The sequence below is a fragment of the Thermobia domestica genome, chromosome 16 (assembly GCF_964235325.1).
Source record: "Thermobia domestica chromosome 16, izTheDome1.hap1.1, whole genome shotgun sequence".
Taxonomy (NCBI): domain Eukaryota; kingdom Metazoa; phylum Arthropoda; class Insecta; order Zygentoma; family Lepismatidae; genus Thermobia; species Thermobia domestica.
The window spans coordinates 185261521-185288980 of record NC_137469.1 but is presented as its reverse complement, the minus strand read 5'-3'; the positions used below and the strand labels follow the sequence as shown (position 1 = coordinate 185288980).

At 36.3% G+C, this 27460-nt stretch overlaps 1 protein-coding gene across 1 annotated transcript in view; it reads right to left on the bottom strand.

Annotated features, from left to right (window-relative positions):
* Positions 1-27460, bottom strand: part of E(Pc) (Enhancer of Polycomb) — a 103184-nt gene that overhangs the window by 75073 nt on the left and 651 nt on the right. Inside the window, exons 2-3 of the mRNA XM_081743378.1 lie at positions 5594-5732; positions 2983-3083 (exon numbers count right to left, since the gene is read on the bottom strand). Coding sequence (XP_081599504.1) covers positions 2983-3083; positions 5594-5732 — 240 coding nt within the window. The remainder of the gene's footprint in view (positions 1-2982; positions 3084-5593; positions 5733-27460) is intronic.

Genomic DNA, 27460 nt, shown 5'->3' with positions numbered 1-27460 from the left:
TGAGGCAATGCCGTAACATTTTCACAACATACCACAAATCAAATTCACTGTTTCTATTCCGAATTAGTAGGAATATCTACGCCCAAAGTTTAAAATTTCGTCCTGTTCCCACTTCTGAGAAGTTTGATTTTGAAATTTTTAATTTTTTTTCCTATTTTCGAAGCCAAATAGTCACATGAAGTACTTTCAACTCGAGGTGTATTTCACAATTTCTAAAAACCATTCTAGTCACAGTTCTAATACAGAAAATCCTATCCTGTGGTTTCAAGTATATTTGATTTTTAAGCTTTCGAAATTGGCAAAATTCAGTACTTCTGATGTATGCATTCGAGATTTTCAAAATCCTTATCAAAAAAGACTTTGCATTTATATATGATTTATGAAAGACTAATATCTCTAACGCAGTACAAACCGCAACTTCTACAGACCCGTTCAAACCTTTATTTTACGATAGCAGTGAAGAAAAAGCCGAGATGGTGGCAGATGAAGAAATCTGATATTTTTTGTTAGCGTGATAGTTTAGTAAAATATCCTTTGGTGGAAATATCACAACATCCCTGATGGTCGAGCAACCATTATACTTAATATGTGATGATTTCACATGGAATGTCCTTATTAGGAGTCTTTACTAGAAGAATTCTCGACGGTATGCAGGGTAGTCCAAAAGTAGGTATACATACCAGCATCGATCAAATGACATTTTAATTTATCAAGATAATGTATTTATTTGCTTCGGTCTGTTCCGAGCTTCAGGTGTAACTGAAAAGAAAGTAAGAACAAATAATGAAGAAACCAACTCAATACCTGTATGGATAAGAATAAATAAATGATATAAAATGCCATGAGCCGATCAGCACGGGACTGTATACCAACTTTTGGGCCACCCTGTATAAGGAGTCTTGATATTACAAAGCTTATTTCAAAATCTGAGACTCATTGCTACATTAGATATAATGTGAAACCATTTTAAGTTCATCGAAAGAAAATCGAACAAAAATTTGATAACAACCGTGATGACCGTCATCTTGAATCTACCGCCAACATGCTTAGCTGTTACTGGAAGCACAAAGTAACAATGTCAAATGACATAAACTAATCTCTAACCATTTTGGGGCCGCGGTGGCTCAGCGGTAGAACGTTCACCTCTGGTGCGTGGGATTTCTGGTTCGATTCCCACTAACGTTAAGTGAACTTTGTGTTGGACGAACACCGTGTGCGTGGGTTTTCTTCAGGATTCTCCAGCTTCCTCCCACTTTCTTCATTCCACAAATTCATTCGTTTCTCATCGTCAAAGTCTCCTTTAGCCTAGACGGCATAATCGTGGGACGAAAAAACCGAAAGATTTCATTTCATTTTCTTACCATTTTGGAAAACTTTCGTAGCTGAACGTCGGATACAGTGCGAGATACAAATTATTATTAGAAAAGGGCTTTATAGAGTATGTGTGGCAGCAAGGGAACTATATATAGGATCTTGCAATGGTTCTTTTAACAGAAAGGATGACTTGGCATATGTTAACTGAAGTATCATAAGTAGAGACCGGATGTTAGGCAAAATGCCTATTCTTTATTATTAAAGATATGATCAAAAATAACCTTTTAAAGTTTATATGGGGGTTTATACTTTCGATTTAAGCCAATTTTATTGTGCCTATTTTGCCTATATTGACCTTTAGTGCCTAATATTGCCTATTCTATGCATTTTCTTCAAAATAAGCCTTCATTGGGAAAATATATAATTTATATAACATAAATAATGCAGACATATTAAGTGTTTGTAAACACAAGCACGTGGTACGTTACGATATATATACATGGTGAACTTCAAAGATGTGCACATACTTCGGGAGGTGATTAGTAATATCAAAAGAAGACAAAATGTTTTCTTGTGTTTTGTCGAATTCCGTGTCTTGTACGACTGACAGAGTGCCAATTTGGTATTGAAAATTGAATCCTGACAATTGGAACGGAACCGAAAGATGTGCACATACTTTGAGAGGTGATTCGTGACATGAAAAGAAGACAAAAAGTCCTCTTGGATGTCACGAATCACCTCCCGAAGTATGTAAACACCTTTATGTCTCGTTCCAATTGTCAGGATTCGATTTTGGATTCCAAGTTGGCCCCCCTGTCACTCGTACACTACGCAGAATTCTACAACATGCGACAGGACTTTTTGTCTTCTTTTGATGTTCATGAATCAGCTCCCAAAGTATGTGCACATCTTTCAGGTTCACCCAGTAAGTATGAAATGCATAATAGCTTCGTTTTTATATATACAATAAAATAAGATATTAACAAACAAGTATGTTTCTATATTCCTTGAACATTATCTATGACTTGAATCTATTTTTTAATGGTATTGAGTATTTATCTTCATTATTTCGAGTTACATTTTAGTGCCTATTTTACTGCCTATTTTTTAAAATTTTTAGTGCCTATTTGCCTGCCTATTTTCCAGGTTTTTAGTGCCTAAACATCCGGTCTCTAATCATAAGTGACTTTTTTTTATCATAACGGATAAATCAAGATGACAGAATTCACGATGGGCTACAAGATGATTCTTCGCTTTTCGCTTCATTTCATAAAAATAGAACTTAGGCATTACCACATCTGCTTGAAATCTGATTCGATATCTTCCAACTTCTAAACGAAATGATACTGGGACAATGAAAAAGAAATCAGTTCTGATCTTGTTTATCTCACACGACTGCTGTAAAATGTCCATGAAATTCAAAATGCTAATATACATATTAATACGAAGGTCCTCTTACTACAGTATCTTATTGTATCACACTACCTTTCATTTCGTCGACAATTTTACAAACACATCATCTCTGAACATCTGCCTCATCTATGTACAGAATACCAACAATAGCAATAACCTTATTTCTTTCATTTCAACCTTTTCACAGATCAATAATAGTTTAACATGATCGTTGGTATTTCTATTACTGCTAAAATTAGAGAAACATCCGCATACCTTTAGAGGTGTTAGATCCATCTTCTTCGCCTGTGCGTGTACCCATTTCTCATCGTCTGAGTCCATATCGTAATCAGGGATGTCCTGTTCCATCGCGAATGCTAAATAAATAAATAAATAATGGTCAGCAAAGAAAATCGAAGTATTTATTACATGTATCTTCAGAGTTTTTAAAGGAAATGTGTTAAAGACATGGCTGTAAATGATCATTTAAGGTATGCTTATTGGAGAAAACAACCGCATTTTACATATTATTTAATTTAATACATTACAAAATACTAACGGTCTCTCAATATACTCCTTGGGATAATTTTATAGCTTTTGCAGCTCTCCTTTAGGTTCATAATACTTCCTGAAAGTCAGCACACACAATTCACAATCACAAATACTTACAGAATTCGGTGACCAAGTATTCCTAAGTCCCACGCATTTGACAGATACACAGGTATTAACTTTGTTCTGAAAGATATTACGAACTTAAATAACAAAATAAAATTCAGGGTTCCCACTCTTTTTCCAAAAAAAAAAGGAGGACAAATCACAAATTTTCCAGGACTTCAACATAGGAAGGTATAGCAAGACTACAACTGTACATTTAAAGTTCATAACAGTGAAATGGAAAGTACAGTAGCTTATGCAGTTAATATTAATGCAAAAGTACAGTATTAATACACAATTAAATACTCAAAGTGAAGCGTACCTTGGGTTGTGTGATTTTCTCTTCTATAGACATAATCTCTTTCTTCTTTAGCAAAGCTGCTCTATGGATAACATTTGACTTTATCAATAAAGCAAAGCAAGACTTTACTTGTCACAAACAGCATTCATATGAAATTTTACTGAAGAGTAAGTGCTGTTGCGGAAATAAACTGGTTATGGAGGATTGATACTGGTACAAAGCACAGTTTCTGGAGGATAGTGCTAGTGAAGACAGCATCCAAGAAGGGGTTGACAGACTAGTGGATAAAAGGAGAGAGAAGTTCTCCCAGCCAAACACCCACACAAGCAGTATCAAGACAAATTATTATTCAGCACAAAAACAGAAATAGCAAAAACAGCAATCAATTAAAATAATCTTTATAATTATGAAAAATCGGACATACAGTATTTCTGTAAATTTCACGGACAGAAATGCATTTTCTAGGACATTTCCAGGATGTATCCAGGACAAACTCAATTCAAGGACATTTCCAGGACGAGTGGGGACCCAGATACTTTTAATTTTTCTAAGACCAATTACGACAGTAAAAAGAAGGATGTTTACTCCGAACTAGTGAAATTTTCACAAATATAACTAAAGTGTAAAACTAACATTTCAGTTAGTTTCCTTTGAACCAATCAAAAAAGTGAAAAGGTAGATAGTTGTAATCAACTCTACACATTATTAAAAACAATTAGCTTCTGGCCTCGAAGGAGACCTCCCCCTTTAAAAATATATGAAATTTATAAATTTTAACTTTACATTATTTTGAAAGAAATATAATTGGGTAAATTATCTATATATATAGTTTTTGTGTTGTTATGGTAATGCGAACTTCCTATCTTTAATCGGCTATTCTATATCCATATAAACCAATGCGAAAATGTTAAAACAACCAGCCTAATCTTTTCACCTTCAACAACACATTTGCTATGTTGAGATCTTACTCTCGGGCATGCTTATATAAGTATTTTTACATATTTTGTGCGGGCGTTCTCTCTGAAGCAAGTTCTAGCCCATTCACCCAACACAGCTAGAGCCTTTCTATTTCAAGTGTGCCCTCGAACAATATGTGAAATATACTTCGGTCCTATCCCCGCCACCCTCTTCTGGAGGAAACCCTCCCTCCACTTAGGGAAAAAGAAGTGAATAACCTCGGCTGTGTTGCCAATTTGTCATTCAGTCGTTTGGTCTTGACGAGTGAAGATCGTAGACTACTTAGAATAGCTACCAAGACAGTGTGTAGCTAGGTCCGTGAAATAATTCTATGTGGCAACGCTTCCGTGTCCAACAATTGAAAAATCTTGCCAACAGCAACTTATTCCTCCTCTTTCGAGGGAAATACGGGAAAACGCACATCGACAGTAGCGCCAGTAGGGGTATACTTGAAACAGAAAAGCTCTACTAACCAGTTAAAACGAACATCAAAGCTTAAAGACATACACGAAATACTGGGAATCGAGTGACAATCAGCATTAGGGATATCATATATAGACGCACTGGAATAACGGTTCTCCTGAGATCAGCGAAGTCAAGCAGTGCCAGGTCTGGTCAGAGGAAAGATAGATACTCATCATACTCACCTGATTGTGTTCGCATTACGATGTCCACCGAGCGTAGTGAAGACAATTGGGAAGCTATTTGAAAGAAAAATAGCAAAGCCCAGCCCAGAAAGGCACCATTAACGATAAAGGGAGCTGTGCTGGGCACGCATGAGCGCCACAGGCCAGCTGGTAAGGGCTGTTGCGCCAGGGATTTAGTTAATTTTAATTATCATATACATAGAACAACTGAGTAAACGTCAGGAAGAAAACAAAACTTGTAAGCATGACAAAGATAACTAATTGATCCTTAGTATTTCAATAACAGGATGAAGTTGTACATTTCCGAAAATTATCGATCAATACTTACGTTGCATATATATCATCTGCCTAGGCATTTTGAAGTCAGGTGGGTAGAGTCGATCATACGCTTCAGTGTCTGCTAGTTCATAGACCTCGGGTGTTGGAATGATAAGACCAGTACATATAGCTCTTTGAAGGTGATGTTCCTGCAGGGAGGGGGAAAATGTAAATTTAGAAAAAAATAATAATAATAAGACACTTGTGTTATTTAAGAAGTGCAGTTACAAGCACAAGTGAGTGCTTACTAGTTTAATCTATATTTACTTCAAATACATACTTTACGAAAACTTAACAATTAATAGATTATAAAACATAAAAATATCCACAAAATGTACTCATTAAATAAGAGTTGTAGAAAATTAATGAAGCTATGTAACTAACCATTTAGCATAAGTATTAAAACATTTCGAAAGCCATCCTTTGTATTACCTACTAAGTGTCGTACATACTAGCAACAAATTCCAGAGCAAGATGAAAAATTACAATTTTATAGACGAAGTCACAAGTGTATTCCTTGACAATTTTCGTTACGCCTTTAACTAAAAAGCTTCAAGTACGGAGAGGAGGGGTAGGAGAAAATTACCTCTGGAATCATTGCTTAAAAGAGCTTTGATCATACAGCATTGCTTAAAAGAGCTTTGATCTTACAGCAAACCTTTCACAGGTAGAAAAAATATGTAACTTCTAATATGAAATACATTTATATTCAAAATAATATTTCATCGCTTACGTTATTTAGCATATCACAAATAATAGGATGACAAAATATATAAAACTTTCTGTGATGTCCAGCTCCCATAACAGGTGCAGAAATCTACAAATCTCAAAAATAAACATTTCAAACGACACATACTCCTTTCCTGGAGACACTTTATTTCTCAATTTTGTAAAAGTGAAAGCAGAAAGCTAAAGAGAGTGAGAAAATAACACTAAATATGATTTGCTGCACTACCCATTATGTACAGACTAGTTTCTTTTTGTGAAATATATACGGTAGACCATTTATTTTGAAACATGCTGTAACTTTTAAAAGGGCCAAAGCCTGAAATTCTGCATCATCCAAATACCAATTGGGAGAAAACTGTTGACGTACTCTGTCTCATCATCAGTGTTGCAAACTCAAAGTAATGTTTTCTCAAATGGAACTAGGTCAGGTTATTACAAATTTCAAATCTATATAGAAAAGAAATTAATCCTGCGTCTGCTGCTTTTGTATCCCTGTCAAAACTTCACACTTCTATATTTGGGCCTGCTCTAACACCAAATTTGAAAAACGTAACTGAGGCATTATGTAGATTTTAGTTCTGTAACAACGAAATACTCCAAGTGTTCAAGAAGCAATAAAATATTTACACTTAACAGTTCGAAGTACGCCTATTCATTTTAAACTTGCAAACTATGCTATGCGCCAGTCTTGGAAGTCTTACAGAAGGCTTTGTCCCTCCACCTGTTGACACTTATCAGAACAAACGATAAAAAGAGATCGATTGATTTAGTGTTCCATATTCTCCGTTAACTCTCAATTTAAATTAGTCATTTTCGGTTTCAACGTTTACCACCATAGAACAAAATCAGTAAGAGATGGTGAGTAATGGCTTTTTGAAATGGATTCAGCGTCCGAGGAACAGGTAATATCTTTATGATCTTGTTACTTTATTGCAACCAGTACTTATACAGGGTGTAACGAGAGGTAATGCAAATACTGCGGTAGCTGATTGTACGTGACTAGTACCGGTACATGAAAAAACAAAAACGTATGAACATATATCGCGAAACACCTATCTTCGAGTAAATTGGGAAAAACGAATAAGAACGAAAAACACCACGTACGTATTCAGCGATTTATTACTAGTAGTACCATTAATAAAAGAACATGTTTTGGCGAATTTCCAGTGGTATGTCCTCAAACGCAGGTAGTAGTGCCTCCAGAAACTGAAAGATAGTCTTTCTATTCAGGTTATTGTCTAGGACAATTGGGCCAATTAGTAAGTCATTCACCACGGCACATCACACATTAGCCGAGAATTTGTGTTGCAAATTTATGGAGATGGTTGCATGCGGATTGGCATCACACCAATAATATCAATTATGACTATCATTATGCCATCTCGCGTAAAAGTAGAACATGATGTACGGGATTAAGTGCTCATGTTGCATTACTCATGTACAAATGGCCAGACGTTTCTCTTCGTCACCACTATGAAGGTTTTGTTCACGCTGAAAATGGAAGCAAGTCTTCCACCGCTAATGTTCTTCACGGTTATATGAGACCCGACCTCGAGCCGACGTGTTATTGCGCTTGGTACCTATGGGGCTAATGGTTCTAGACAATAACCTGCGTGGACAGACTTTCCTCCAGTTTCTGGAGACATTATCCACCTGCGTTTGAGGATATACCATTGGTCATTCACCAAAACATGTACTTTCATTAATGGTAGTATTAGTAATAAATCGGTGAATGTGTGCGTGGTGTTTTCCGTTGTTACTACTTTTCCCCAATTTACTCGAAAACTAGGCGTTTCGTGATATATATTCATATGAACTTTTTTCATGTACTAGTCACATACAATTACTTACATTACCTCCCGTTACACCCTGTAGATGCACCTACTTCGAGTATCAAATTCACATAGTCTGAAGTCTTAGTTTCACACTGTGAAAAGATAAGCTACTTGTTTCAGTAGAATGTATTTTTGGCAAGATTTTAATGTTTAAGATAATTTTGACCTCTCACTAACTTGTTTCACGGTGTGTACTATAATTCTGTCTGTTCATCTGTGTACAAAATTTGGTTTAAATTATTACAATGATATTGTCTTTTCTCGACATGACTGTCACTGTATACGAGGCACATCTAGAAAGTAACTTTCCCAAAGGCCTTAAACACAATTAAATGGAAACATTTATTGTAGCAGATACAGGATGTGTTTAGCTACTTTTCAACACATTCACCACAGTAATTCAGACATTTGCCATATCGTGGGACCAACTTGTCTTTACATGTGTCATAAAAATCGGCTGCCTGAGATTGGAAGCACTGTTTGACAACCTCCTCCGTCTCTCCGTCATTCTGAAAATGCTGATGCTGACCTGACAGGAATCTCTCGAGGTGTAAGAACAGATGGTAATCGCTCAGAGCGAGATCCAGGCTATACGGTGGATGATTCCTACGGAGCGATTCTTGAACAGACGCTCTGTAACAATGGCGTGCAATAAGAAGCGGGTACTGACCGTTGATTTCCGTTATTGTAAAGCGACGATTCTGCATGATGCGTTCCCGAACAAGGCCCACAAAGTCGTCTGTAATGACGATTGGCCTTCCACTGCGCTCCTCATCATGCACATTTTGGTGCCCTGCTGCAAATTGTCTACACCAGCAACGCACCATTTGCTTGCTCATAACGTTAGGCTCATAGAACCTGGCACAGGTGACGATGGATTTCAATCGACGCTATGCTCTGTGCATTCAAAAACTTTATCACTGCTTACATTTCACACGCGGCAAGAGCTGAAATAAGTGGAAGTCTTTAACCACTGCCACGACACTTCTCAGGAACTAGGGAAGTTCTGCTGGCGCATGCGCCACGCTAGAACCTTACTCTCTCACGTGCACGCAGTCAAGTCGTGCAACATACGGTTTCCTGGGTATGGAACGCGTGGGAAAGTTACTTTCTCGATGCGCCTCGTAACTACAGGTATTAGTTGAGTGCAGAACAATGTTGCCAGAAGACGGTGATGTGTGACATTTAACAATAAAACACTATTTACATACATACAAAGTGAATAAAATATTTTGCTTTTGGTAAGTTTTTTATTTAGTTCTTGGTTATGCAGTTTCATCGGTGATTCAGATTTCCCTCGTCTGAATTAAGTTTAGAATTTCTTGTGCAAAAAATGAACGATTCAAAAAGCATTCCTTTTAATGTTGTTACAGCACGAGCGAAGTAGAATTCTATTGATATCGAGATGTTCCTTTTTGTCATTCCTATGTAGAACTCACTGCATGTACAATACGTTGCACGTAATGATAATTTCTCTCTATAATAATTTTTATATTCACTAGATTTTACCGAAAATTTAATTCCAAAAGAGTAACCAATTTTATATATATATATATATATATATATATATATATATATATATATATATATATATATATAACCTCTCGGGTGGTAATAACGAAATCCACTTTGATTATATTGATCGGGTTGACGTAATACTCCCAGTTAGGTCAAGTTCTCATATTTTTGAGCATGTTGTAATAAAATCCATTCTTCTTCCCTGGAGTATAGAATTTTTGAATGTGATTCTCAAGATCTTTTTCTTCTGTGGTGTACCTTAATTGGTCTTAATGAGATATGAATGTGCTGAGTCTTTATGGACAAACACTTCCGAGGCAATGTCTTTTCTGTATACAGACAAGCAGAACCTATTATTTTTGCGTTGCATGTGAATGTCTAGTAAATTTAGACCGCTGTTTCTTTCTTTTTCTGCAATAAATTTTGTTTTTATGAATGCTACTGAATTCAGAGACTGAATGCTGAATTAACCACAGCAGAAGGCCTTTATTATTTCAAAATGCTCGGTGTGTAGCTCCAGAAGTCTGACGAAATGAAATGAAATCTTTAAGTTTTACGTCCCATGGTTATGTCGGCTAGGCTAAAGGAGACGATGATGATGAGAAATGAATGAAAGGGAGGAATGAAAAAAGTGGGAGGAAACGGGACAACCCATGCACACGGTGTTTGTCCACCACAAAGCTCACTTGGCGCGAGCTGGGATCAAGTCCGATGATGTACTGAAACATCTCGTCCGACATCATTCCCTTGTGGGATGTTTTGGAGATTAAATGCAAGCCAAGTTGTACCTCTACTTTCAATACAATCTTTCTTATAGATATCACTCTTAAGAAATCCATGTGTATTTAACTGAAAATTGTGCAAGGCCTATCGACTGCTGGCTGACCTTTATCGCATCTGATCGATCAAAATGCTTTTTTTAAATTTTATTTATTTATTTATTTATTTATTTATTTTTTAATAATCTACTTTTGATAGCACTTGTGCTAACAATATAGTTTTTAAAGTTTGCAAAGGGAGATACAAAGGTTTCTAGTTTTATTTTTGTGACTGTAATTTTTGAATACTTCTCAGAATGAGAGTTTCGGTGACGAAATAAGTTTGTACCATATCACTGTTTCAATTAGAACACAAAAAAGTATTTAATTAACATATTCTAGAGAGGTTAACGTATTTAATTACTGAATAAAAGAAAACGGGTTACTTTATAGGTAGGCGAGAAGAAATCATACTTTGTGAGATCTACCCGAATAAGAGACAAAATCTTTCAAATAGAGCGTATCACTGTTCATTACACTGGAAGTACAATGGTCATACATAGTTTCTGGGAATATGATACAAAACTTCAGTTAACCTCATATTGTACAGCATAGACATAAATACTGTTTATACACCACTCAATAGTCTTTAAAAATTTGAGAAGGAAGCGAGTTTTACGCAATTACCAGTTTCATATACGTAAATTGATGACCGATTAATTGGAATTGAACGTTTCCAAGTTACAAGAAGCAATAATGTTGCTTCAAATGCGACCAAACCATGCGACCAGGCTATATAGCTTTATTGGGAATCAAACTCGAGATCACGGAAGCGGGAATGACACACATTAGCAACATGGCCACGAAGAGAAATTTCTATTTCAAGTATATTGACATGAATCAACTTCTAATTTAGATGGAAATATTTCTCTAAATAAAGTAACTTGGCCTTACAATATATTCAAAAAGGCTGTTCATTTATTTACTTTTCAAACAAAAAAGTCATTAGACCTACGTACCTTTGTATTTGGCTGTTTCGCGATAACTTTATAATTGGATCGCGAAATTTGGAATGCTTTCATCTAGGATCTCCGTACAGACCTACTCCTTGCAGTTGAAGTCGGTTAGAATTAGAAGGAAAAAAAAAAGGAATTTATCTGTTCTTTTTGCATATTTAATTATTATTTTGTGTGCGTTCCACGGTAAATTTCTTGCAAATTCTCTTATTTTTGTCAATCATATGTTTTAACTGAGACTCAAAAATCATTACTGCTTGGGTTGAAATCAGTCAGTGGCACGGTGTGAGTTCACCCTCATTTTAGAAATCGCGCTCAACAATTTTCTTTGAATACCTGATTTTCGTAAAATATCGAATGTCCCCTGTCTGAGGCTTCCTATAGGGATCTATTGCATGAATTAAAATTGTTACGGTGAGGAAGTGAATCCTCTCCAACTAGATATTCTGTACTCGTTTCCACTGTACAGTCAACAGCCGTGTATTTATCACAATAGATTGAAACATTGTTGTACGAAACGGGCAAAAGCTACTGGTTAGTTGCTTATTTCACAAGTGAGATGTTCCAGACTCAAATATCATTTTGCTTTGGGATTTCCTGAGTTCCATCAGGCGAATATTTGTATGGTACTTTGAAGTGTAGGTCTTGGATGTCCACTTTTTCCATTGTTATTGTTTCTGTTGAAAACTTCAGTGTAAATTGGCCTCGATCCTTGAATCTGGCAGTTGGTTAAATAACAATACTAGAATCAATTAACCCACTTCGCTGCGTTATTTTTTTTAATTAATATGTTCCGTTGATCAGTCACTTTTTACTATTACTAAAGCGCTCTCTGATATTGGTCACTTTCGATCAATTTTATATCCCCTCCCCATTCCTTCTCCTCCATGTTGCGTGGCCGAATTGAGATTTAAACGGCATTGGAAGTGTTACTGTTCATCTGAGCGACTCCGAAAACTACGGATTCGGCACTAATATCTGCGATTTTCAATTATTTATATCAGGGTTGGCTGGTTTAAACCAGCTGTTTTTTTTTAAAAAAAAAACTGGTTTAACCCCCCCCCCCCCAAAAAAAGAACAAAAGATGCTTTAAATCGTGTGAACTTCATAGTGACGTCTCCACATATCACGCCATCTGCTTTCCGTTTATCTACTTTTCACCTTTTAATCAAAGGGTCCCGTGTTCAATTCTCGATCGAACCACAACCATCTTTCACGTGTAAACCAAGTAGCGATTCGAGGTTTCCCTTTAAGCGAAAGTCTTCTCCGTGATAACCTTGGTATTTCATAAGGATGTTACGCCTAAACATACGAAACGAAACCAAATTATATATTTCTACTTGCCTGAATGCCTGTTGTTTTATAAAGAAGCCACGGTTGCTTAAATATATTGATAGGAATTGGTAAAATGTATGAACTGCCTACGTAGCTTCCAACACCAGCTTGGATTCGACTTTGTGTTAATTTTATTGAATGATTTCTATATATCAAATTTGTAGTTTAATACATCAGTTTTAGCGTAGTGATTATGATACGTTGACCTTAAAATTTTACATACAAATACATTTAAAGTAATAACAGGATTTTCCCAATGGCTAATGCGGGAGTTTCCCGATTTATATATAATTCTGTATAATGTTTTTACTTGTGCAGCTGTTTATCATTTTGTCCTTCTGAAATGACTCTTGACAAATTATATTAACAACTAGGCCTGTGTAAAGATCAGTACAACGTATTTTTATAAGGAGTCCTTCGTGAGTGAGTCGGCAATCAAATTTGTGAGTAATTAGTCCCGGTTTCGTGTCGAAATGAACAATTTCTCTTGGATGTAAGCCGAGAAGTGGTTTGGATTTTGCTTTAAGCTTATGTGACCCCTTCCATCCATAACCTTGTTGTTGCATAATAACACCAAGGCGAAACAAACTAACTTCTGCCCATATCTAATATAAATACATTGAGTAAATTATTTAAATCGAAAAAAAACTGGTTTTTTGGTTTTTTCAATAAAAACCATGGTTTTTGCCAACCCTGATATATATATATATATATATATATATATATATATATATATATATATATATATATATACCCCTCCCCATTGTTGCGGGGCACGTAATTGAAAGTATCACTATTCATCTCAACGACTCAGAAAACTATGGATTCAACACTGACATTGGTCATTTTCGATTATTTTCATATATATATATCTCCTCCCTCATCCTCCCCCAAGTTGTAGGTATGAATTTGGATGTAAACGGGATCGGAAGTGTCGCTGTTCAACTCAACGATTCCGAAAACTATGGATTCTACATTAATAATGATCATTTTCGATCATTTATATATATATATATATATATCTCCCCCCACCTCCAAGTTTCGGAGCTACATTTGGATTTAAATGGCATCGGAAGTGTCACTGTTCATCTCAGCAATCCCGAAAACCATGGATTCGGTACTAATATAGGTCATTTTCGCTCATCTTTAACTTGCACCTCAAAGTGAAATATACACAAGCACCCCAGGCCCGAACGTCATCTATGTTGAAAATTAGCTCGAGATCGGTCGGGTGGTTGAAGAATTATTAAGTCACAAATATACTCAACTTTCATTTATATAAATAGGAGAGAGAGAGAGATTGAGATATCAAAAGGCGAACAAACTTTGTGTTGGGAATCTCTCTTTCTACGTCGCTGTTGTCAAGACACCAGCATCCGGAAGGGAGCACCTTACTTCAGTAAACAAACACAGAGATGAAGTAAGGTTACGCGTCTAATGTCAGAAATTCGGTATACGCCCAGGAAACTAACTGGAGTATCCACGAGACAATGTATCCAACAAGTAGTATGAAAGTGCGCCATGCGGAAGAAGCATTCGAAGGTAAAAGGAAGAAGCTTCGAATGTGTGCTGCATCAAGGATGAAAATAACGAGTAAAGAGAGAAGGAAGCGGTGGGAGAAGTATTCCCAAAAACTTCTCAATGAAGAAAATGCGAGGAAAACTTGCGAAAATTTTCCATGAATCGGCGACTGCTTCGGCTCGTAACCACGGTATAGAGGTAAAAGTCATGAAAAAGATGAAAACAGGTAAAGCCCCATGATCAGGTAACATACCTATCGAAGCATGTAAAAGTTAAGGTAAAAGAAGAGTGCGAGAGGATGTTGTTTATAGGCAATGAAAAAGTTTGTTCCGAACACATACATGTATATAATTCAAGCTATGTATGATGGATGTATAGGAGTGAGGAGCGCGTGTAGAATAATATAAGAATTCAGTTAAAATGGGACTTCAGCACGGATATAGCTTTTTGCAGTTATGCTGGACGAGCTTACAAAAGACATCCAAGAGTTAGCACCTTGGGATGTGCTTTAAAGTAAGACCGAGCCAACAGTGGAAGAGAAATTAGATACCTGACAAATAATGAGATAGTACCAGTGCTGAGCCAGAGAGAAAAAAAAATCAATTAATTGAAAGTCATTTTTTTTTTATAAAAGTTTTCTTTTTAAAGAACTGGAAACTATTTCTTTTTCATTTCCAATTGCCAATTTGTTCTTTTTTTTTTTTTTTTAAATTGATTTCACGATTAAGGGAACTTTGTAACAAACGGTCATTGTACTATACGTCACGTACTCCACAGATACGCAAGAAGAATTCGGTAATTTCATGACCTGAATGACGATAGTGTTAAAAAATATACAAGTATATCTTCAATAACTTCATTTTTTAAGTGAAGCGTTCTGGATTTGTAATAACTGATACATGAAGAAAGACAACTTATTATATGTTTATACTAATACACGGTAACTCAAAACAATTTCCCACATTTGAAAGGTGAATAAAATAAAATAAAATAAAATAAAAAGTATTGCAGATACAACGTTGTTTATTAAAAAATATAAAATGGTATTAAAATAGTTTGTAATTCCTTTGTTCTGCTGTTACATTCTCCCTAGTGAACTTGTTGTTCAGAAGTTCTCGACCCAGTGCAACACAGTCTTCTGGTGAGGAACATTTTCACTACGTACGTGGAACAGCAAACTTGAAGCGAAAAGCTCTTTGCAATGTAATCACAGAAGTCCTCCTTTTGACAAATATTTCGACTGCGTACGCGTGATAAGCTCCTGGCCAAACTATAATGACAACAATAGCAGAAGAGATGTGCGGAATCTCTGACTCCCACTCATCTTGCCCCTCCACTGAAAGCGCTACACAACCGATCAAAAAAAGGGTGATTTTATTCGGTATTGTTTACAACAATTGTATTCCAATTGCTGTGTAACTTCAACAAACAACAGAACAGAAGAATTACAAACTGTTTGCAGTATCGTTTTATATTTTTGAATATACAACTGTTTATCTCGAATACTTTTCTGTTTAACCTTTAAAATGTGGAAAGTTTTATTGGGTCACCCTATACACACTACAAAAACAAAATGAATGCAGTCTCATTACTTTTTAATTCCAAACTAACTGAAATATCTGTTGTTTGCACGGGGAGCTTCCCCCTTAAGATCAACAGTAGGAGTGGAAAAGCAAGAAAAATTACCATATTGTAAAGACTTTATTTACAATGAGTTCATGCACATTAAAATATTTCTAGATACAATTTCAACCTAGCAATTTTTTATTTCTGATGCAATTAAATCAGACAATGAAGTAATCTCGTAATACATCGCTTGATAATTAGTGTAACCATTTCTTTTTAAATGATGAAGATTCCAATAAACATTTAGGCGTTATTGTCTACTTATTATTTATTTATGCGTATTACCAAGTACGTTTAGCTTTCTATGCGTATTAGCAAGTACGTTGTATTGAAAGTTAATCTGAGACAGGATTAGGAATTAGTTTTCTGGGCTTTCGGCATCTATTTTCAATACATACTTAATTCGCTATAATTCCAGGTGTCGAACTGCCTCAATATCATCACTTTTACGTAAATACTGAATGTTAAATTACTAAGAGTTACTACTAATAATTTCCATAGAACTTTCTTATTTTCATTACTCTAGGCGTATATGATTAAAATAAATGAAGTACTACAACGTAGACAACATTTTCTTCATTTGCTTTGATGAGGCCAGCAAGCCACTTGCTGTCAAATTATTAGCAGCAACTATTGGTATTTATCGAGTAAGCATCGAGAAACACAAAAGGAATACAAATATTCAAGCAGAACATTTAACCACATCATTATGATCAGTGGTGGTATTCTAATTTTTTAAAAATCAATAACACTTACACTACTTTTCCGTATCGTAATCTTCCAGGCACTTTTCATAGCGTGGTATAAGTTTATGTATTCCTGCGTCATAGAATGTTGCCGCCTGTTGTGTGCTGTCAACCATGTGGCAACATGTTCATTTAACTCTTCATCGTAGATGAAGCGCTTACTACCAAGGAAAGACTTCAGATGCAGAAAGAGATGAACGGGAGACGACCAAAAACGTCAAAGCCAAAGCTTTCAAGATGTTTGGTCACATTCGGTACAGTGTGGTCGGGCGTTGTCGTGAATGAAAACCACACCTTTGAAGAGCATTCCTCTGCGCTGGTTCTGTATTGCACGGAGCATTTTCTTAAGCTTCTCGCAATAAACATGTTTATTGATTGTTGTACCTAGTTGTAAAAATTCAGTAGTAAAATGCTTTCTCTGTCCCAAAACATTGTGCACATGACTTTTCGGGGTGTCAAGAATTGCTTTAACCTTTGTTGGGGACGAATTGTGCCTCCATGTCATGGATTGCAGTTTCGTTTCAGGGATGTCATAAGCAACCCAAGTTTCATCCCCCGTGATTATCTGCAATAAGAAGTTCTCGCTATAATCATGATAACGTGTCAGAAAATCAAGTGTGCTGTCCATCCGTTGTTTTTGTGTTCTTCAGTAAGAAGTTTAGGCATCCAACGCGCGCAGTTTAGAAAAACTCAGTTTTCAGTAACAATCTCGTAAAGTACTTCGTGAAATTTGTGGAAATTGAAGACTAAGAACATTAATCATAAACCTACGGTTGTTCTTATCAACAGTTCATCAAAAACCACAGATGGACAACATCGTTCTTCGTCATGCACTTGACCACACCCTTCCTTTAATTGTCGGATTCATCTTATCATTGAATAGCTCATTGCATTTTCTCCATAAACCTCGCAGATTTGTCGATGAATATCACTTAGTTTTACGGTCTTCCCATTCAGAAAACGAATCACAGACCTAATTTCACAAGCGGCGGAATTTTTTATCAACGCTGCCATTATAAACAATCACTGCGACCGACATGCAACACAGGGCGATCTCAAAATGGATTTATTTCGTTCTGCTTGGATCAGAGTAACTAGTGTGCACGTGAGCGGAACTGCGATCATAGCGCTGCCACGGAGAAAAATCGAAACTGAACTTATTTTACGAATTTCCTATCGTAAAATGTGTCTGGATGAAAACATACCAGTAAGAAATTTGAATAACTCCAGAACCAATAGTGACAGAAATATCCGGTATTGTGTTTCGGAAAGAAAAGAATTTTATGCCCAGCAGATAACTGAAGGCAACAAAATTTCACGCATGTGCATTACTCGTGAGGAAAATGGCGTCCTTTACTGTTCATCAGAAAGTGGGAGTGCTATTTTTGGTTCGCATAATTCAAATCCACTTTAACAGTACAGAGAAGATTTGGACAACAATACGCACAGGAACCACCAAACCATCACTGTATTGTTACATGACGCAGGCTGTGTACTGAGAAAGACAGGCAGTGGGTAGAAACCAATGAATGAAGATGGGGTTCCATTCAATGGCCCCCGAGATCGCCGGACTTGAACCCCTCAACTGTTTTATTTGGAGGCACGTGAAGACTTTCGTGCAATATATCCATCTCGATGATCTAAGACAAAGAGTTATCGATATTTGTTACACAACACCTGGAGGGAGGTTGAGTAGCCCCTTGAAGCTTGTCGAGCACACGTGGAGGTGTACTAAGATGGGTTAGTGGTGTGTGTGTGTGTGTGTGTGTGTGTGTGTGTGTGTGTGTGTATGTGTGTGTGTGTGTGTGTGTGTGTGTATGTGTGTGTGTGTGTGTGTGTGTGTGTGTGTGTGTGTGTGTGTGTGTGTGTGTGTGTGTGTGTGTGTGTGTGTGTGTGTGTGTGTGTGTGTGCTGGATATAAAATTATGTTGTTTCCCCTTTCCGAAAAACAAAATCGGATGATTCTATCACTATTGGTTCTCGAGTTATTTAAATTTTTGATATATTTTCATCCGCGCACACTGGAGAATACAGTTGTCTTCGAACTCTTTCTATCAAAACGAGTGTTAACCAAATCTAAATATATATCTGACGCAGAATAACGAAGTAAATAAGATATTATTATTAAATGCTGAACTCTGATTCAGTTTGGAAGATCCACAACAACTGAAGAAGCAGTTTCCGATCAAAAATAGCAGAGACGTTTTTCTCTCATGTACGATCTCAGAACCACTACGGCTCTGTTCCATTCCTCTGTAACCACAAAACAGCACAATGATCCAACGACCAATTCTTTCAACTGCTACAACCTATCTTGCACTGTGTTCTTTGAATGCAGCTTTATTCCAAACATCCGCAAGAAATTCTTGTTTGAAATAATTTCAAAGAACTCTATCGCAATTAATTCTTAAATAAATAAATAGTAAATACACAAAGCTCATACTGACTTAAACTGTTTAGGAGCACAATGGTAAAGTTACAAATATTTCTTCCATTTTTGTTGTTTCATTTTACCCCATGCACCACAAGTGAACGCTCTACCACTGAGCTACCACGGTCCCCTAAACTCAAATTGATTACATTCTAAGTCACCTGCAAAGTGGAGGAACTCTTGTGGCCGGAAATATAAAACCAGAGACCGCTCGGACCAAAGATAAGGCTCAATCACTGAGCCCCCCCCCCCCCCCCGGCCTAAAGAGAATCGTTACGATTATGCACTTCGCTATCCATCTTTTCTGATAAACAGAAAATCACAACAAATACATCACATTTCTTAAAAAAGCTATCTACTAACACAGGGGTGTGCAACTTGGAACAATGAGCGGGCCAATCACAGAGCACTAAATGGCGTCGCGGGCCTCACTGTAGGTATATAATTTTTACAATTGAATAGTATAGTATTAAAAGATGGAACATGTTCATCGTAATTTACATCACAATAACACAAAACAACTGTTATAGTGGTAACCAAAATACTGTATTCACTCACTCAAGAGGAGCAGAATAATGTATTTAGAACTGTGTCGGTACATCTAGCAATCCTTATACCGAGGGAAATTCCCTCCAAGTAGCTGCGCTTGCCAAGTGCTTGTCTTCAGGGCAGAGTTGGCTGGTTTAAACCAGCTGGTTTAGTTAGTCACAAAAAAAAAAAAAAAAAAAAAAAAGGTTTAAACAAAATAAAAAAATGTTCATAAAAGTGTAACTATTCGTAAAATCTTGATGAACACATATTTGTGGGTTATCACGTTTCACTCCCATATATTATTCGTACTATATTCAGACCTAAATTCCCATTCATTACTCACAGAGATTATATTACAAAAGCAACTTTTCTTTTTTATGAAACTTAATGGATGTTTCTTTTGTGATTTTTTTTATAGTTTATTATTATTGTTATGCAACCAAAGGAAAATTCTAAACATTGTTTCGTTTTAATAATGTTTACTATTCATTAAATACATCGAAATGCCGTACTTTTTTGGGGAGGGGGGTTATACAAATTCCACTGGAGGCAATTATTGAAATAACAAGAATCTTTGGTAACTATTTATGTATAAATGGGTCACAGCCAAAGTGGACTCAAATATTCGTATCTTTATTCACTTTTCTTACTAATATACAAAGTAAGTCGTTATATTTCTTTAACTTGGACTAATAAAAGTCGTAGTGAACTGACTTGGACTAAATTAGTTCTTCTGTACTCCGTACAGGGTTTGAAAAAACCCACCTGGGCCCATTATGGGTATTTTCGGGTTTAATTGTTTTTTTCGGGTTTAATCGGGTTTTTTCGAAATATTTCAATGTCTTTGGGGTAAAAGTGTTAAAATGTGATTTATATTTCAAGATTGTCATTGTCACAACTTGCAACAATTTTCTATTCAATACTGTTTTGAAAAAAAATGGCCGCCATTTTGAAATTTTACATTCAATCGCCGAGAAAATCTATACAGCAAATTTAGCATCCACCGTCAAAATTTCAACTTAAAAGACTGAAAATTGCTCTTCGTAGCGTGGATACTCACTGGTTTGAAAAAATGGCTGCCATTTTGATATTTTACGTTGGTATGCCGCCAAAATCTATTACAAGAAATTTACAGTTTCTCGTGCTTGTACTCTGAAAATTTAACTTAAAAGGCAGAAAGTTGTACCCTGTAGTGTGTGTGGTAGAGGCAGACAAACGAATTGAGTTGGTTTTGTGTTTAACGTCCCTTTCAGCAGCGAGGCTATATGAGACGGGACCTACTGATTAAGGTGGAATCCAAACCACATGAGCTCCCTCCGGGAAGCAAACCCGGGTCCCACGCCGAAGACGCGTACATTAACCGCATAGTCTGAAGGAGCTCGGCAGACAAACGAACAAATGTAGATCAAGTCATCCAGAAGCCTGACTGACATTCGCCAAATATGAATATGAATTTAAAACAAAGATACAATTCATGTTGTATGAAATAAATAAATGTTTTAAAATGTCTTATATGAAATTAACATCTTACAGCGTAAATAAACCTGCCATATTTCCCCCATGAGAATACGGGACACCTCAGATTCCCCTCCTCCCTCAATTTTCCAAAACAATGCAATGAACTGTAGTTTGGTTATGAACAAAAGTGTAATAGGCCGCGGTGGCTCAGTGCTGGAGCGTTCACCTCTAGTGCATGGGGTTCTTAGTTCGATCCCAGCTCGCGCCAAGTGAGCTTTGTGGTGGACAAACACCTTGTGCGTGGGTTTTCTCGGGATTCTCACGTTTCCTCCCACTTTCTTCATTCCGTCATTTCATTCATTTCTCATCATCACCGTCACCTTGAGCATAGCAGGCATAACAGTGAGACTAAAAGATTTCATTTTATTTATTTTTTTTTTTTTTTTCAAGAATATAATAGGCCAAAGTTCACTAAGCAGCAGCTGCTTTTCTCTGTTCGTACCCTGCAGTTAATTGTACAGACTGAAGACGCTTAAAAACTTAAGATGTGCTATAAAAATGCATTACAGGAAAACAGTATGCAAATTATTTAAATCAGTGGTACAATCTACCTTCAATATTCTTCGCGCGTTTAGCAATGTTTATTTACATGGCTGTATATGCCAAAATCACGTTCGTCAGTTTAATCTGATGAAAAGCTGATTTTTCTCCTTGTGTCGTGTGTAATTGTCAGGACCAGATTTACATTTTTCTAAGACCTGGACCAAAGCACAATTCTGTGCCCCTAGCCTCTGGAAAGGATTTTTGTTCCGGAGAGTATTCGAGTTTCCATCAAGTGCAATGGAAAAAGTAGCATTGCAAATTTCGCTCGCTATCAAGTCGAACAGGATGATGTAATAACTTCCTCGAAACTGTTGTATGGAACAACGTACTCTTCATTCACTAATTACAGGATTCCCAGCCAATGTCAGAATTTTTTGTTTCACTTTTCGAATAAGCTGATATTGATATCAGAAATGGAACGGAGTTAAAATACGGTACATTTCCCTGTCCCGACTAAATTTACGGGGACGCGGGACACGGGCCCAAAGCGGGACTATCCCGTTTTTTACGGGACGTATGGCAGGCTTAAGCGTATAATAAATAGTTTTATTGTTGAAGTATTCATTTCCGATCCTTCTGCGTTTAATTCGGGAATTTCCCGAGCACTTCTTTCACGGCGTGTACATAAAATCTTCCACTAGTACGGAAATTTGAACTCAACACTTGAAATAGTAAGCGTTACATAGTCGTCGGAACCCCGAGCATTAAGCTTCTTAAATTTGACAAAAATTTTTACGCTATTGCTGGTGTTGATTCTACAGAATGCTTATTTGAAAAGTAGCAACAAATGACTTAACTAAACTGTTATTGTTGGAAAACCAAATTTTAGTTGAAGACACTTCTGTTTTACATCAAAGGAAGAAATAATATCCTACTAATAGTTTCACTAATGTATTTACATATGCACTGTTAGTACTGGCACCTATGACCTTAAACCCGTCAAATGTATGAGTGATAATGTCCTTCGGTGTCGCCAAGTCGACGAGCACACTATTCACGGAAAATATTTTCTAAAGTACAAAATTGCTTATTTTACTTCAAATAGGCTATAAGCATAATCCATACATTAATTTGTTGTATAACTATCTCAAACTAAGGTAAGTTTTTTTTTTTTTAATTCATATAGTGCATTCAGAACTTTATAAAGGCCTTATGTTGAATGTTCTTGTATACCTTAACGTGAAAACCTCTAATTCGCCCAAGGAAAGTCTAAAATCTGATAAAAATCACTTACAATGTGATCACCTTAGTTGTACCAATAATATACTAACAAATAGGTAAAAAACCCACGAGGGTTTTAAAGTGAGTTTTTTCAGGTGGGTATAGCTTGTGCAATTGTTTATATCTTTTGTCCTTCTGTCCTAATGACTCTTGACGATTATATTAACAAATACGTAAAGATCAGTAAACGTATTTTTATCAGGAGTCCTTCGTGACTAAGTCGGCAGACGTATCGCATTTGTGGTCAATTAGTCCCGGTTTCGAATTCAAATGGAGGACAATTTCTCTTGGATGTAAGCCGAGAAGCGGTTTGGATTCCGCTTTAAGCTTATGTGATCCCTTCCAGCATAACCCGGTTTGTGCATACTAACACCAAGGCGAAACAAGCTTATTTCTATCCATATGTGATATAAATACATAGAGAAAATTATTTAAACCAAAAAACCTGGTTGCTTTTGCCAACCCTGCTTCAGGGCGTTACCACTGTGTGAACGATGGAAAATTTCCAGTTCAGTCTTAACAGGTTTTGTAAAAAAAAGAATAATAATAATAATAAATATTGTTTTCAATAATTGACCGGCGGGCCGGCTGTTGCACACGGCTGTGCTAACTGAATGTTATTAATTGAATTGGTAGTTTGTTTTTGCAGATGAAAGCAAGAAAAATAAGATTTACGGAAACAAATCTAGGGCCTACTCCCAAAGAGTAAGTTGGGAAAAGAAAAAAATGTGCCCGTTTGTCACTGTTGGGTCACCGAAGAACATAACCTAACCTAACCTATCCTACATTTTAGGGAACCTCTAACTTATTATTCTCCTCCCACTAACTTACTATGTGGCTCCCATCTACGGAACCTAAGCCGGTACTTGCTTTCAAGATATCTCATATAGCTACAGCAAAAATCTGAGAACCAACAATTACATAGTATAAAACTGGCCCATGTATTTCTGTTCTATAGAAAATCTTAACGTAAGTTAGTTTACTTAAACACAGTTTGAGGTGGGTTCTAGAATGCTGTCCTGCACATATAGGTAAGACTGGATTAGCAGCCAGATTGGTTCCTTGATCAAAGCTCAATACCCAATTCACACAGTAATGCCGAGCAAGCGACAACGAATGTACCCGGGGTAGGTTGACTACGTTCTTTATTATGATTCAACAGTGGCGAAGCGTAACCCACAAGTAGGGTAGGTCCGACAAACTAATAACACAAATAACATTTAATATATCATAAAATATTTAAAATTAGTCACAACCTTATTTCCCTTATTGAGTTAAACAAAAAACTACCAATCTATTTATTTTAAAGAACATTCAAAGAACAGTAGACGGAAAGTAGTTTATTATTATTATTCAACAAATATTTACATGAGGAAAACACGCAATATGTATTAATGGAATATTCCCATTTATATTTAATACAACTATTTTTTCATATTTTCTTCTGTCTGGGACTTGCAGGGAGGTGAGGGGATCAACTCAGTTGCTATTTTCATTTCCTGCTTATTTGAAAATGGACGGAGAAAAAAAAGGAAATACATTCTTACATTTAGCTGTCAAATTTCTTGGATAAGCGTTCGTTACTTGCACCTCTCACTTTGAAGTAAGTACAATAATGTATTTAATTAATGCATCACCTGATAATGATTGAACTAGAAATGTTCTCAGAAGGAACTTTATTTGAATCAACGCAAGATAATTTAATACTGTATTCTATGGAATGACATATTTAAGGGGGGTGGCTTCTGGACGTAAGCACTAGCCAAAATTTTATCGCAACTTTTCATGTTTTTATATATATATATATATATATATATATATATATATATATATATATATATATATATATATTATAGAATTTTCACATTTCCATGGGATAAAGTTAGCAAAGCACCGAAACAAAATCGTAAATACGCCACTGATTCTATGAAATGGAAAACTCAACTAAGATTACACACAAATATAATTATTTTATCCTGTACAGTAGCGTTTAGTATGTTAAATGTATCAAACATATTCTACAAGCTATTATGGATCAGGCCCCATGTAGGGAAAAAAAAACAGCTACTCTGAATAACTCCTAAGAGTATATATCTAAATTAAACAAGTTATTACTAATAGGAATACATAATTCTACACAAAAACTTCTAACTCTGTGTTAAGGAAATCATTTTATAACAGGGTTAGCTGTTTTTTTTCTAAAAAAAAAAAGTTTAAAAAAAAAAACGAAAAACGCTTGAAATTGTATGAACTTAATGGTAACGTTTCCACATATCAAACCATCTGCATTAGTTTTATGTCCCATGTTCAACTCTCGGTCGAACCACAACCCTGTTTTCAAGTGTAAACCAAGCAGCGATTCGGATGTGACTTCAAGCGAAATTCTTCTTTTTACCTCCATATTACATAAGGATGTTAAGCCTGAACACACGAAACGAAACCAAATTGTATGCCTGAATGTCGGTTGTTTTATAAAGCCAAGATTGCTTAAATATATTGATAGAAGTTGGCAAAATTTACCGACTGCCTATGTAGCTTCCAACATTAGCTTGAATTGGACTTCGTTTTAATTTAATTGAATGATATCTACATACTAAATTTTTAATTTAATACCTGTTTTAGCGTACTGATTATGATACAAATTTTACATGCCAAGCAATAACGGGAGTTTTTCGTTATTGCTTTACATTTAAAGTAATAACAGGATTTTTCTAATGGCTAAGGCAGGAGTTTCCCGATTTATATATAATTCTCTATAATGGTTTCAATTGTGCAACTGTTTGTCTTTTGTCCTTCTGAAATGACTCTTGACAATTATATCAAGTATGTAAAGATCAGTACAACGTATTTTTATCAGAAGTCTTTCGTGAGTGAGTCGGTAGACTCATCGCATTTGTCGCCAATTACTCCCGGTTTCGTGTCCAAATGGAGAAGAATTTCTCTTCGATGTAAGCTGAGAAGCGGTTTGAATTCCGCTTTAAGCTTATGTGACCCTTCCAGCATAACCCGGTTGTTGCATAGTAACACCAAGGCGAAACAAACTTTATTTCTGTTCATATGTAATATAAATACATACCGCAAATTATTTAAACCCAAAAAAAAAACTTTTTTTTTTGTTTATCAATAAAAACCATGTTTTTTGCCAACCCTGTTTTATAACATATTAGAATTGAAAGATCCCTTCAACGCTAAAACTAAACTCCCAGAGGATAGTCTTCACACCTTCCCAACAATGCGTGTAATCCCCAGCCCCTGAGCAGCATAGCCTGTAAACACGTCTAGGAAGCTGGTAAGGCTCAGACGAAAGGACTCCGAGTGTTTCCAACCTACTATTTTGTTACCGAAATATAGAAGTACTGACATTATAAGAAACCACAGATAAAGAAAAAAACGGTAGAAAACAGGGTAGGCCCGGCTTCAAAGCCTCATAGTACCCTTCGCCACTGCGACTGGGGATCGGGTTAGTGTTCCAGAACAGGGTTACATTTTGAAGCTACCATGAATTCTTTTATTAATTATTGATATTCTTTTACTTTTTGTTTCTCACTAGAAAAAATGTAGGAAGTGTAATGAGGAGTGTCTTGGCTCCAACTTAATATTGAAATATAGGTAACGTTCGGGAAGGTTCAAGAACACAGGACCCACACATAGGTTAGTAGCTAGGTTGATTCCTATCTGTACCGAAGTTTACCCTAGGTTATAGTTAAGGAGCCGTACTTCCCATTTAGGGAAGGACGAGAAACGCCATACTTTCAGGAATTATTCATTGACTATCTAGGATGTTAAAAAGTAGGTAATAGACTGAGTTCTTGCCCTTGTACTTAGGGTGTTTAGGTAGTGCAACAGTAAGATGTATCCTCGTGCACGGAAGATGAGAAGTAGCTGTTCTTACCTATTACCGTTTAATACTTAATTCAGATAGTATTGCCGAGCGAGCGTCAGCGAGTGAAGGCGGGCTAGAGCCCCACAGGGCACATTGTTCTCTGTTTGCCTAAGGTACAGGTAAGTTTGGAGTGGAACCAAATATCACTTATAGACCTATTTGCTGCAATTTGAAATGAACCAATGTAAAACGGGAACTCAGTGGTAAAAAACCACGTCTATTGGGGGGGGATACAAATAATCCTATCTTCCGCGGTCAAAATCAGCGTGACAGTTTTCTCTTCATTGTTATTCATTATTGCTGCTAATCATACCGTGAACTGTTACATGTATTTACAAACAACGCTTTTCTTTACATTCATTATATTCAGTTTCAAGATAAGGGAATAAACTAAAAACGAAATTAAATAACAACAGATATTCGACTTTATTTATTTATTCACTGTTACTTATTGTAAGGCTGTCTCAAGATCAATCAATAGGAATAATTTGTGGACTATTCCGATAGTATTTAATTTTCATATGTTGAAGTGCAACTAGTAAAACATTTTAAAATCAAACACGACAATTCGAGTGATCCAATTATCTGAGACACTTGGCACTGGACGTCATATGCAACTTGACATTCTACCCTTGCACTGAGACCATACTGTACAGGTGGCGCCGTC